Source organism: Octopus sinensis, linkage group LG4 (genome assembly GCF_006345805.1).
Source record: "Octopus sinensis linkage group LG4, ASM634580v1, whole genome shotgun sequence".
Taxonomy (NCBI): Eukaryota; Metazoa; Mollusca; class Cephalopoda; order Octopoda; family Octopodidae; genus Octopus; species Octopus sinensis.
The window spans coordinates 16,915,606-16,930,943 of NC_043000.1; the positions used below are offsets into that span (position 1 = coordinate 16,915,606).

The window sequence follows — 15,338 nt, forward strand, 5'->3', positions numbered from 1 at the left end:
TAACTTTTGATTCAAGGTTACAAATTTAGGTGACGAATGTAGTTGGTTTAGTGGGGCCAGTACTTAAGTGCTACTAATTTTAATCCATCTGGGATGTAGCTAAATACCACCAAGCATTTTTATCTACAACTTTACTGATTCTACCACCAATCACCCTTTTATCTTCTAATATTGCCACAATATTAACAAGGGGTCTTGAACTGTAAAAGTGAAACAAAACATAGCATTATTTCATAAAATACTTTTAGAAGTTCTAAATGTTCTGTTATTCACAGAGATAAACAAATTTACCTATAATCCACATCAAGTACAGAACTAGAGCTGAGGATTACCTACAACCTGGACTATGCCATAATCCACAGGTTTAATCTCTATTCCAAAGTAGTGATAATGAATACAACAGACCAGGTTGCCAAATATAATCAAAGCAAAGACAGATGTAACGATCTTAAAGCCAGGCAGGCGTGCACACACACACACAACACACACACACACACACACACACACACACACACACACACAGGACAGTTGGATAGGGAGGGAGCTGTCTAATCAACTAGTGATTTTGAAAGTGAACGAGGCAAGTTTATACTGGCAGGGGCCATACTGAGGTAATATAGTTTCAATTATTCAGATGTGCTGCCAAAACTATCTGAAAACACCATCTTGTTTCTAAATATTTGCCAACTGATTGAATTGAGCATCACATCAAACCCACAGCCTTCTGGCCATGGGGTGCTAAGATCGTGTCTCATAAGCATTGGGAGCTTTTTTAGTGGCAGTGTTTAAGACTGGATAACCAATGGACATGTTTAATGCCAAACACATTTAGCCAGGTAACTTTTACAGAGAAATAGTGATGCACACACCTGTTTGTTAATTTCTGTTGCTTTAGTATTTAATGGGACATGAAAAGTCATCAGCTTGGAGTCTGGTTCGCCAGACCTCAGTCAAATCGTCCAACCCATGCTAGCATGGAAAGCGGACGTTAAATGTTGATAATGAAGCTAGCCTAACATTAGTTATCATTCATAAACAGAAAAATGGATTTCAAATTTCTAGTTAAGTAAACCGGTGAGTAAATAACCTTGCCTAAGGGTAAAATCTCTTCGGCTGATGTACTTCTGTCTAGAGCCTGATACCAATGTGAGCAACTTCAACTATGTCTAGTAACAGAATTAGATATCTGCCAACATGTCAAGTAAAACAAAAAAGTTATAAAAATAAAGGAGGCCTAATTCGTTTAATCCCACTATTCTAGTCTATATTATTGTTGAATCAGAGCCAAACCTGCTACAAAATAGCAGCAACAACAACCACAGAACAACAACAATAAACAAAAGAGAATGTGAAGTAAGTGATATTAAAATATCTGGAGATATTAGATTAATGAACAATTTGGAGAACTATCAGGATTTCAAGAGAGAAATTTCAAATACTTAGTCAATCACTAAAGAAGCTATTGTACTAATTAATAATGATAAGAACTCTAGTTAAGACCATAGAATAGACTAGAAAAATAATTAGCAAGACTAAAGGCTGTTGTAATTGTACTTCACTTTAATGATGCAGCTTGCTTTCAATGGACAAGTTCAATTGCACATTGAAACCGGAGGTTGCATTATGTATTGTATTGTAATTAGCAAGTTCTCTCCCATACTTAAACTGGATATTGAAGAAAGTCTTTGACTCTCTCTTATGATTATTTCTTACAGCAGTTTATTCACTGAATCAAATGTTGATAAACATGTCCTATCTGCATCTTCTGTAGAGAAACACTGGTTAAGTACGCTACTTGAAAAATTTCTTGTCAATAACATTCCAGATTTGAACAGACTACCCACTCTCATAAACTTTCTACCTCGTGAAAAGATTTGAATTTATTGCGACAATTATGAGGCTGCAATAAATTTTCTACATAATATTTGCATTAAACCAGTGAGGGAGTTTTTTTTGCAAGATATCAACTTCTAACTTGCAAGCAACAGCCAACAGAATTCCTGGATCAATTTCATCAAGCCAGAAAATTCCTGGCTAAAGAATGCAACTTAAGTTGTGTTGTCTGAATAGTATATGGAAAATGAAAATCTCAGTAATGGATATTTTGATTTTTGAAATAATGTTGATAGAATAAAGCTCAGGCTATCTGGAAATGAAACACTGGACTTGGAAACAGCAATATCATAAACCAGAGATTTGATTTAACTTAAAAGAATTATAATGTTTAAAACTCTATTTTCACAAATACTGCTTTTATTACAAAATTGAAACAGAACAGGTAACTACTATTTTAACAGCTACTTCTCAGAAGAATGGAGCATGGAAATACAGACATGGGCACATAAAATGTCCAGTAAGAGATGTTTTATGCTATTAGGAGAAAAAAAGGCAATTTTTCTTGGTTGTGCAAATCAGTAATGAACCAACTCCCAAAGCATTAATCACTTCAAACTTAAGTATTTCAACTTTCCTAGAACATCCTTTGTCTCATATGCATTCATTACAGTTGTGATTAAATAATCACTTGAGGTAAGATTTAGTTGACAGCAGAAGAACTGATAATTTTATACAAATTAAGCAGAGTTGTTTAGTTATTAAACTATTCAGAGACAATGTTGTGATGATGTCTATACAGCTTAGTTTCCAAATTATAGGATTAGGAAAAGTTGACATTCAACATGCTGAAATGTACAGATGGCAGACAATGTCTGTTGGCTTTATATATATAATCTCAGATGTAATAAACTTACATGTACTCAGTATTCTTCATGGAATTGAAGTTGAACTTTTAACGATCTTGTAGCTTCTCTTATACTGTTAAATTTTACTTCCTTAATGATTCAATTTGTTTCATCCTTCACAATTTGATTCTGAATACAAAATTTACTGTTATGCCCTGCTTAAAGGTATTCTATGGACAACTGTAAATTCATCAAAGGAGTAAAATAACTCATCAAAAGAGGCATCATAGAAGGGATTACCTTCTCATGTAGTTGTCATTGATGAGTTAGTTCATACTCAACAATCATATTTTAATATGGTCAATATAAAATCATGCCTGGTATCAACAACTCTCATTGCTTTACAACTCTTGGTGCAATTGTATTTTAGTATCCAAAGCTTTCATTTGGCCTTCTGAACACAGTGACAAGCTTTCAATGAATCATGAACAAAATAAAATCTTGTGAAATGACCTGAAATCAACTTTTATTTAGATGCTATAATTAGATTCAGTGACTAAATTTGATAAAAATTCATAGATTTGATAGTAAATAAAAGAAAGTTTCAGTGAAACAAGTACTTTCAAGGTTACTGTATTTAAAAGCACTGAAGGAAAATAATGTAAGACATGATCCAAAGAGACTGTTTTTTCTTGTTTAAAATTCCTTTTTTCTAAATATGTAACTGAAAATGTCATTAGATTTCTAGTTTTTATTAATATTTTATTTTTTCTTACAGCAAATCAGTGGTACATTTTTCCAATAACGTAAGAACTTTATACCACCTTGCCAAGCTTCAAGAAGCTATTACTACTTTCAAAGTTATTAAATTTATACAGAAAGTGCTTGTTGCCATACTACTGACAATTTCATTCTATCTATAGTTGATCGACCCTTCTGTAGTTATACCATTATCACAAAGATGGCACGCTATTGCTTTTTTTTTTTGTACTCTTAAATATTATTTTTAAAAAATGTTAAAATTTTTTGAATATTTATGTAAATGGTGACACTATCTTCAAGAAATGGAGCAGAAGACACTTATTCCACTTTGGGATTTCTAAGTGATGCCTGACAATCTCCAGGTGAAATAGTTAAGCTTACAGAATCAGACTTAATAGTTGCTGACTCAATTCCATGTCACAATAATGACCACAACTACCATTCTTTGTTCCATGATGATACTATTGAGTGTGAAAAAAGATGTAGTAAGTAAAAAAAATTTTTGAGTACTGCTTGGATTATAACCCTATCTATATAATATATCTCTTGAGGTGCTTCTAAATCATATCTGGAGATATATATATATATCATCATCATCATCATCATCGTTTAGCGTCCGTTTTCCATGCTAGCATGGGTTGGACGGGTCAACTGGGGTCTGTGAAGCTGGAAGGCTTCGTCAGGCCCAGTCAGATCTGGCAGTGTTTCTACGGCTGGATGCCCTTCCTAACACCAACCACTCCGCGAGTGTAGTGGGTGTTTTTTACGTGCCACCTGCACAGGTGCCAGACAGAGCTGGCGAACGGCCACAAACGGATGGTGCTTTTACGTGCCACCGGCACGGGGCCAGGCGATGCTGGCAACGGCCACAAACGGATGGTGCTTTTACGTGCCACTGACATATATTATTCTTATACAAGAATGTTGTTGACAGTGACCTCAAAGTTTCAGCCTGCTAAACTATTGTCCGACAGTGACTTGGCTGGCTGAAAATTTCAAGTCACTATCAACATTCTTAGCTAAGAATAAATTTGTACTCTACAAAGGTACAGAGTAACCTATCAGATTAATGTAAAATTGTTATTTTTTTTTTTCATCCTTTTGGGGATCGATGAAATAAGTACCAGTTACATACTGGGTTGATGTAATTGACTACCCCTCCCCAAAGTTTCAGGCCTTGTGCCTACAGTAGAAAGGATTATAAATGACCATAAAAACAAACCTTAACACACATATATATATATATATATATATATATATATATATATATATATGTATATATATATAATATATATATATATATATATATATATGTATATGTATATATATATATATGTATATGTATATATATATATATATAGTATATATATATATGTATATATATATATTATATATATATACATATATTATATATATATACATATACACATATCACGCTAAATGATATGTGTATATGGTATATATATGTATATATTATATATATATATATGCAACTTATTAGTTTGATAAACAGTATGCACAAACTCTTGTCCTTGGAGTAAATTTTCGCTAATTATGTGTGTGTGTGTGTGTGTGTGTGTTAAAGCAAATACATTATCAGGAGCCTAATTAAATGCAGTATTTTCCCTGAGATAGTATCTCTTCTAGATGTACAATGTTAAAAAACACAAAACTATATCAGTAACATCTGAAAATCATCAAGACCACCACTGCTGGATGATTTTTGGATGCTGGACAACTTCCATCTGCTTATATATTTTTGTGCTATTCAACACTGTACATCTATAAGAGATTACTACACCAGGATTGAGTACTGCAGTTAATTAGTCAATTAGTTTTTCAATGATGTAGCTGCTTTATGTATGATACATAGATTATTATTTTACACCAATACTTCTTCTGTCATTCATAATGAATGTGTGTATGTGTGTGTGCGTGCCTGTCATTGTGTTTATGTTTAAAACCTGTGTTGTATATAAATAACAGACAAAAGGAACCCTACTGTTCTAACCATTCAATAAATATAGATTGATATAGATTGATGAATTAGATATCAGACTGAAAGTAGCCTGGAGATTGATGTGATTGATTGAACCTAATGACTGAGACTGAAACCAATAAAACAATAAAAAAAAACATGGCGCAGGAGTGGCTGTGTGGTAAGTAGCTTGCTAACCAACCACATGGTTCCGGGTTCAGTTCCACTGCATGGCATCTTGGGCAAGTGTCTTCTGCTATAGCCCCGGGCTGACCAAAGCCTTGTGAGTGGATTTGGTAGACGGAAACTGAAAGAAGCCTGTTGTATTTATGTATGTATATATATAAGTGTGTGTGTATATGTTTGTGTGTTTGTGTTTGTCCCCCTAGCATTGCTTGACAACCGATGCTGGTGTGTTTGCGTCCCCGTCACTTAGCGGTTCGGCAAAAGAGACCGATAGAATAAGTACTGGGCTTACAAAGAATAAGTCCCGGGGTTGATTTGCTCGACTAAAGGCGGTGCTCCAGCATGGCCGCAGTCAAATGACTGAAACAAGTAAAAGAGTAAAAGAGTATGGGCAAACGTTTTTCCTAATCAATCCAGATAGACCTAAGATACATGCAAGCATAGCTGGAGCATCAATAACCTCACTAGGCCCAAACACTGCAACAGTTACAATAACAACAATGATTCAATGAGGGAGCTTCTACGTAAGTTACTCAACGTGCTAAAAATAGCAGCCAATCACACCTCAAACCATGTCCTACTGTCTTAGAATAAAAGGGATGGGGTGGCAAAATTAGATACTGTAGTTCTAGGTGTAAGAAAAAAAAAAGTCAGATGATCATAGTCAGCTCAATCAGGTTTGACTCAGGGCTAAACAGCAACAGTGTTTCTTCCTTGGAGTCCTAACAGACAAAAGAATTGCTACTTCACTCAACTCGAAAAGATATAAAGTAAAGGATCAACATGTTGCCAATGACAACCAAGATGTGGGGACAGAAACAGACAGACAGATGGTTGCTGTGTTAGAGAGATACATATATAAGCGCTGTCATAAATATAAATACCCAGAGACACAGATATAGGTGTATGCAAACACCAACACACAAAAAGAAATAGGTGCTGAATACAGATATGTACACATGCACTTTGCATATGCATCAGCATCATTGTTTAACGTCCACTTTCCATGCTGGCATGGGTTGAACAGTTTGACTAAGGACTGGCAAGCCAGGAGGCTGCACCAGGCTCTAATCTGATCTGGCAATATTTCTACAGCTGGATGCCCTTCCTAATGCCAACCACTCCGAAGGTCTAGTGGGTGCTTTTTATGTACCACTGGTACAGGGGCCAGTCAGACGGCACTGGCATTGACCCTGCTCAAATGGTGCCTTTTACAGGTCACTGGCACAGGAGCCAGTCAGGCGGTACTGGCATCAACCATGCTTGGATGGTGCTTTTTATGTGCCACATATATATTATGTTGTACAACGTAACAGTCTTTGTCCTTAGACTGTGGCCATGCTGGGGCACACCTTGAGGAATTTTTAGTTGAATGAATCAACTCTAGTAATTTCTTTTGTTTTAAAGGCTGGTACTTATTCTATTGGTCTCTTTTGCTGAACAGCTATGTTATGGGGGCATAAATACACCAACGCCAGTTGTCAAGCAGTGGTGGGGGACAAACACAGATACAAAGACACACACACGACAGGCTTCTTTCAGTTTCCTTCTACCAAATCCACTCACAAGACTTTGGTTAGCCTGATGCTGTAATAGAAGACACTTGCCCAAGGTGCCACGCAGTGAAACTGAACCCAGAACCAAGTTGTTGGGAAGCAAGATTCTTAGCATACAGCCATGCCTGCACCAAAATATATATACACACGAGACGGAGGGGAAGAGAGAGAGAGAGAGAGAGAGAGAGAGAGAGAGAGAGAGAGATGTTTATAGGACAGCAAGAAAGTATTCAGGATCTTCCCCCAACAGACATACTATAGAAAGTGGGGCTTGGGGTTGGTGAAAATGGGAGGGAGAGTGGAGATAAAAAAAAAAAAGAGATGGAAAACGAATGTTTTATAAGGGGATCTCTATAAGATACATTATTTGGAAAATCAAGACCATTCTCAGCAGTCACCTAAACTGGTGCCGCCATACCAAACTAGCAGAACTGTAAACCAATAATATTTACAGAACTTGCACTGTTGCTACTACTGTTGCTGTTTTTACCTCTTAAAAATAATTTTTCTGATGTGTAAATGGTGGGGGGGGGGGGAATGGTGGAGAATAAACAGCCAGCAGACTGTGAAGGGTGAATCCAAATTCCACACCAGCTTCATGGCACTAACCCTCGAAGTATTCAGATTACTATATCAAATGTAATACTCTTTTACTTGTTTCAGTCATTTGACTGCGGCCATGCTGGAGCACCACCTTTTAGTCGAGCAAATCGACCCCGGGACTTATTCTTTGTAAGCCCAGTACTTATTCTATCGGTCTCTTTTGCCGAACCGCTAAGTGACGGGAACGTAAAAACACCAGCATCGGTTGTCAAGCAATGCTAGGGGGACAAACACACACACACGCATACATATATATATATAATATATATATACATATATACGACAGGCTTCTTTCAATTTCCGTCTACCAAATCCACTCACAAGGCATTGGTCGGCCCGGAGCTATAGCAGAAGACACTTGCCCAAGATGCCACACAGTGGGACTGAACCCGGAACCATGTGGTTGGTTAGCAAGCTACTTACCACACAGCCACTCCTGCGCCTATAATGTTTATTTAGTCACACTGTTTTTAATTAATCATAAAATTATTTTTTTGTAGCTTTGAGATTTTGATGACCTGATCGTTTATTTTATAATGACATTGTAAAATAGATGTGAAAGGCTGGATCTGGATGGTTTGACCATAAAACAAGTCGAACATCTGAGCTGGATATCGCCAGCTTAAATGCCAAAGGGTTTAAGAAAGAAAGAGGGAGGATGGGAGAACTACTGTTCCCTCAATCAATAGAAAATCTCAATACACTGGCAGTAACTTTCTCTAAAAGATCTGGTTAACCCTTTAGCTTTCAGATTACTCTGTCAAATGTAATACTTATTTATTCACACTTGTTAAAATTAATCGTGCTTTATCTTGTAGCTTCGAGATCTCAATAATGTAGTTTATTTATGTTTAGAATGACATTGCAAAGTAGGTGTGAGAGGTGGGATCTGGCTGGTTTGAACATAAAACAGGTAGAATATTTGGGTGCATATGGCCAGTTTAAATGCTGAAGGGCTGAATAAATTATTTTTGATAGTTGGGTGAACTGATTAAAGGCAAATCATGTACAAATTGTGCTGTTAATTAGGTCTGTATCAGTCTTGACTAAAATAGCTCTGAATAAAGGGGTTCCAGTCATGACCAACCAGTTTTTCTCTTGAACATTTTGCACCTGAGACTACAACCAGTAGTTGTTTAGCCCCAAGTCAGACTATGATCAAAAGCATTCCACACACAAGCATCCAGTCCTACTGTATCTGTGTATCTAAGGCTACATTATCCAATATGCCCCTCTTTTTTTTTTTTGCAAGCCTACAGGGTATGATTCAAAGGAGATTTTGGTGTTATTTCTATAATGTTGTGTGAGATTGTAGAGGGCCCTCATTCACATGTATGGGAGTTGTGTTATTAGTGTAAACTAGTGGTCACACAATCTGGACAGTGGGCCCAACACACACATATCCATTTTCATGGCTGAGTCAGTTATTGTAGAAATGGGGGTCTACCATCCACCAAGCTATAGAAAGAATTGCTCCAGCAAATATACTGTCCCACCCATAAACTAGCAAGGACAGAGTGGGGTGGTCTGCCCTGAGTGGAATTTTTATGGGGGGTCTGCAGTACGCTATAAACCTGTACAGGCTGTATTGAAATCAAATGAGAGTGGTTTTAATGTCAGGACATGGGCACTACTCACTGTTAATGCAACAATCGATATAGTCAGTGTGCCATATGTATCTTTTGTGAAGGCCCATGGGCAGTAAAACGAAGGGCCACTCTGGGCGGCACACACTCTAGTCACACTGCTGTACCCATACAAGCACAGAAAACATGTAAAATGTGTACAAAGACAAAATTGAGGCTCATAGCATTAATTTTTAATAAAACGTTTGCTCTGGAGTGGGTTTGAATTAAGACAAAATTAAAAGAGTAAGTTCATCAGCTTGACCAAATCACACACACACACACACACACACATTATATTAAAAAGAGACATACTAGAACAGCAAATACAAGTTGTCAGTTTGATTGTATAGCTCCACCCAAGTGGAACTAAATTTCCAAAAAGCTTTGGCACTTACAGCAAATTTCAAAAGTATATAATTAATTAATTAAGGTGTAAGTAACAAGATATCAGATGACAATAAGGGAGGAAAGGCTCTCTGTGTGTGCATGTGATTATCTCACAATAAGAATTTCTAAAGTAAGATGTACATTGATTTTTTTTTTTTACATAGTTAAGGAGAGGAGGAGGAGGAATGTTCACAGAATTTAAAGGATTTTATCTGTACAACACTTTACACAAGATGACCAAACCATAGAGCCCTCTATGTCATTGCTAGAAACAGCAGTTAAATAACTGAAGAAATGAATCAATGGTCACAGCTGGAATATCTCTGATCACAAATCTGGGCCAAACAAAAGCTGCTACATAAGAGCTAGCCTCTAGAGCATTACAATGACGATAATAATAATAATAATAATAATAATAATAATAATAATAATAATCTCTAATGTGAGCACAAGGGGACTTTGTTGATTCAACTGACTCTGGTACTTGACTGGCATTTTGTTTTATTGATCCCAGGGCAAATAAACCCCTACAGGATTTGATCTCTCAAATTAAATAGGAAACATACTGCAAGGCATTTTCTCCCAACGTTCCTTTGTACTACAGGCACAAGGCCTGAAATTTTGGGGGAAGTGGGGGGGGGGAAAGTCAATTTCCATTAGCTCCAGTACTTGACTGGTACTTATTTTATCAACACTGAAATGCTGAAAGACAAAGTTGACCTCAAGGGAATTTGAACTCAGAATATAAGGACGGAAAAAAAAATGCTTAGCAGCACTTTGTCCAGCATAGTAACAATTCTGCCTGCTGGTTGCATAATAATAATGATTTCATTTATTTGCCACAAGGGCGAAGGATGTGGGGGACAATACAGAGACAGACAAAGTGTGGGGGTTTAACATATAATAATGAAATGATAAAAGAAAAAAGTATACATGGTATACACTGAAAAAGGGACCTATGCATAGCATACAAGGGTAAAAAAAAAACTGGGGGGGGGGAGATGATAGAGATGTGGCCCTCCTGATACAAGAATGCCACTAGGGATAATAGAGGAACCACACTGTCCAAGATTTTCCCGAAACCCCAGGAGCAAGTGCCCTCTCCAATTCCTTCTCCCCGGCTCACGGGTCTACACTTAGAGAGGTACCATCCACTCTTGCCATTTTTGAAATTTTCACCCACCTTTCAATAAACTCACCTGAGGCCAGAAATATTTTATTTTTGGTTTGTGGAGGTGAAGCTATAAAGAACCCCACCCCCCAACTTTATTTTATTGATCCCAGGAGAATGAAAGGCAAAGCTGATCTGGTCAGGATTTCAACTCAGAATGTAAAGAACTGGCATCTAACACTTCAATTTACAGTGCATGTGTAGTGTGTTGGTATTTGAAGGAAGCAGGCAGGGTAAATACCTGTGTAGAACTGTGTTCTACACTGAAGGAATGAAAGGGTGGTGAAGGGTTATGAAAGATCAACAAGGTTAGATTGGATTTTTTTAGGTTAATATTTTGTATACATATGTGTGTGTGTGTGTGTGTGTGTGTGAGTGAGAGTGAGAGTGAGAGAGAGAGAGAGAGTGAGTGTGTGAGAGGCGGGTATGAACATCAACGTAGAGTCAGGTGATGAGGTTGGGAGCAGTAGTTCAGAAGATGTTCTTCTCCAAGCTGCAGATAAGTAAAGTAAAACAGAACTAGAAATCTACAGAAGAGAAGGTGTCAGCAAATGGTGGTGGTGGTGGTGGTGAGGTGTGTGTGTGTGGAGGGGAGATGGAGGGCATACACAAGAGATATCTAAATGTTACATTTTTTAATAAACAAACAAATGCAAAATTGAATTAACAAACATTACAACCCTGCTCTATCCTGTTGTCCCCCCCCCCCGCGCACCTCACCTGAGGTCCTCAAACCCCTATCCCTCCTCCCCCGTTCTTTTCTTCCTTCCCAGCTAGTAACAAACTCTACATAAAAAGTCAAGCTATCTATCTCACTTAACATAACTGCAGAATATCTGAGAAAAGCATTGCTATAAATAGGAGCAACACCACCATCCTCATTATCATTTTTACCTCCACCACCACCATCTTCATCCTCATCACTATACATGTTTTCTAAGAGGAGAACAGTTAAACATTACATTTCCTCTCAACTGTAGCCAGTTATGGTCGAAAAACGCCATAAAAAAAAATTTTCTCTCCCCATTCCACTTATTGTTGCAGTCTATTTTACACATACATACACACATACATACATACATACAGGAACATATAGACACACAGATGCATACACTGCAGACACACACACACACACATACAGGAACATATAGACACATAGATGCATACACTGCAGACACACACACACACAGGAACATATAGACACATAATGCATACACTGCAGACATACATACACATACATACATACAAACACACATGTAGACAGTCATAAGAAGAAATTCTTCACTTACCCAAGAAATCCACTTTTTCAGCATAACTTTACACCTGAATTTATCCTTGGTGTGTGTGTGTAGTGGGGGATGGCTAATTTGTATAAAGTTCAAGTTGATTAACAGAGATTAAACTAAAAAGATTACCCAAACAATGTGTGGAATACCCAATATCTACACCTTTGGTAAGCAAATTCCAACAACAGTGTTGCGAAAATCTATAGATTAGTCCACTCTCAAGAGACCAGTCCAACTTTAAACGGCATAGGTTAGCACCAATACAGAGGAGCCCATAACCAAACAACTAAGACGTATGTGGCATTGAGCGAACGAACGAAAAGTTAAGTACGGCAAAGTCAGAATTGTCGCTCCGGCAAAGGTGTAGGAAGGAGAAGTGGGAGGAGGAGGAGGAGGAGGAGGCTGAGTAGAAAGGAGACAACCACAAAATGAACCGAGCCACTAGGATGGTAAAACTTAACAAAAGTAGTGGTACCGAATAGTAAGGGGTGCCTGTTAATGTCAGCAATACTTCAAAGTACCCACCCTGCACACCCCTTCAGCAAATCTCAACATAGAATCCCTTACAGTTCTTTACAGACACAGGTAAAAAAAATATATATATATATATATATATCAATCCCACAGTTATCGTATACAAGGAGGGCGAGTGAGAAAACTTATGTAGAGAAGCAGATGAAAGTACATTCACCAAACTTGGAGGAGACTGTACCATTACTACTATACAGGGAGGATGGGTGGGTGAGGAAGGTAGTTTCTTGCTGAAACTGTACACCCAGCTGATGCTTCAGGTCTGTGGAAACGGTGAGCACATTAGTTATGTTCTTTCATAAGCCATCTTTTAAGAGGGTGTTACAAATTATCACCCCCCACCACCAATGCACACACACACACACACAAGAGCCTACATACTGACAAACAAATGTCCATACAGACGCTTACACAAACAAGCACGGATGTGTGTGTGTGTGTGTGTGTGTGTGTGTACATGTATATACACAAGTAAATGTAGAAAAGTAAAAAAAAATTTTTTGATAATTTATATACATGCAGATAAACATGTACATAAATATACATTTGCCTGAGTGTGTATATATATATATATATATATATATATATGCATAAACAAATACAGATACAGTATAAATATAGATAACATACCCCAAAAATACAGTTGTGTAAAAGCACATATACACCAAGAAAAAAAAAATTAGAACAAATAGCAGCACCAAGGGTGTAATTGCTGCTGAAATTATACCCAGGTATGAAACCAACAACAACAATAATAATAATAATGATGATGATAACAATAATAATGATATCGCCACTGTGTAGGATGTGCTCTGAGAAGGGAGAAAGTATAAGCCATATTGTTAGTGAGTGCTGTAAGCTTGCACAGCACGAATATAAAAGGAGACACAACAAGGTAGCCAGAGAAGTCCACTGGCTGTTGTGCGGTAAAGCAAACCTCGAGAGAGCTGAGCAATAGCATGAACAGAAGCCAGAGGGAGTAATGGAAAATGAACATTGCAAAATACTCTGAGATTTTTAACATGCAGTATGACCAAGTCATAGAAGTGAGATGACCAGATATCGTGCTCATCTATAAAAGGGCGATTCAAGGGTGAAATGTATGGAAACAGAAAAGACTGAGAAATACCAGCCACTGCTCAGGACAAGATAGGAAAGTTATGCGGCATGAGGAAAGTAATGAGCAGTTTCCAAGGGCTTTGAAAAACATATTAAGAATATTGGAGCTGCTCTCAGGCTCAAAGTGATCCAGAAGACAGCATTATTGAGTACAGCTCGCATTCTAAGGAGAGTATCGTCTCTTCGAGCCACAGGAGAAAGCACTACTTGAAACCTTTGGTAATTTGTTAGTAACTGCTTTCAAGCAAAGAATAACCGGTAATTAAGAACTATCCGAGAGTCTTTCAGAATAATAATAATGATAATTTTGGCACAAGGCCAGCCATTTAGGGGGAGGGATGGCTAGTTGATTACATTGACCCCAATGCTCAACCAGCACTTATTTTATCAATCCAAGAAGGAGGAAAGGCAAAGTCAACCTTGGCGGAATTTGAACACAAAACGCAAAGATGGATGAAATGCAGTGAAGCATTTTGCCTGGTGTGCTCACGATTCTGCCAGCACACCGCTTTAATAATAATAATGATAATAATAATAATAACAAGATTTCTTTTATTGGCCACAAGCACCCAAGACATGAAGGACACTATCAAAGGATGAGTTACACAAAAACAAAATAAAACAATAATTTCTACTATAGGTACAAGATCCGAAATTTTAAGAAGAGGTGGTGTAAGTTGATTACATCGACCTCAAAAGGATGAAAGACAAAGTGTTTCTATTACAGGCACAAGGCCTGAAATTTTGGAGGAGGGGGACTAATTAATTTCACCGACCTCAGTACTTGAAAGGTACATATCAACCCTGAAAGGACGAAAGGCAAAGTTGACCTTGGTGGAATTTGAACTCAGAATATATAGACATGAAACGCTGCTAAGCATTTTGTCCAGTGTGCTAATGGTTCTGCCAGCTAACCACAATAATAATAATAATAATAATAATAATAATATAATAATAATAATAATAATAATAATGATGAAAAATATCTAACAGGTAAAAAGACATACATTTAAGACAGAAGGAGTGTAGTTCAATTTAATGAACCCTAATATCCAACTGGTACTTATTTTATCAAACCCTTGAAGAATGAAAGCTGAATTTGAACCTTGGTAGGGAGAGAACTCAGAATTTAACAAGGCATAAAAAAATAATGGCTTCTTTGATCATCTATATCCAAAGAGTCATCAACAATAGCACCATTTTGTCCATCTTTATGTTTGGAATTCAAATTCTGTTGAGGTTGACTTTGCCTCTCATCCTTATGGGATCGTTAAAATTAGTATAGGGGGGGGGGGTTGGAGTGTCAATATAACCAGCTTATCTGTTCCTCCAAACTTGATGGCCTTGTACCAAAATTTAAAAGCAATATATGATATCGCAAAACATTCCTCAGTGAATTAGGACAATTATATACCAGGCTGGTGTGGAGGCGCAATGGCCCAGTGGTTAG

At 37.3% G+C, this 15,338-nt stretch overlaps 1 protein-coding gene across 33 annotated transcripts in view; it reads right to left on the reverse strand.

The window, feature by feature from the left end:
- The window catches only part of LOC115210251 (titin), a 626,493-nt gene that overhangs the window by 356,745 nt on the left and 254,410 nt on the right, over positions 1 to 15,338 (reverse strand). The window contains exon 1 of one of the 33 annotated variants that reach the window (XM_036501834.1): positions 12,242 to 12,699. The exons of the other annotated variants lie outside the window; for them this stretch is intronic. Within the exon in view, the coding sequence (XP_036357727.1) occupies positions 12,242 to 12,265 (24 nt within the window). The 5' untranslated portion in view covers positions 12,266 to 12,699. Of the gene's footprint in view, positions 1 to 12,241; positions 12,700 to 15,338 lie in introns of those variants that run through there. 33 annotated transcript variants of the gene reach the window in all.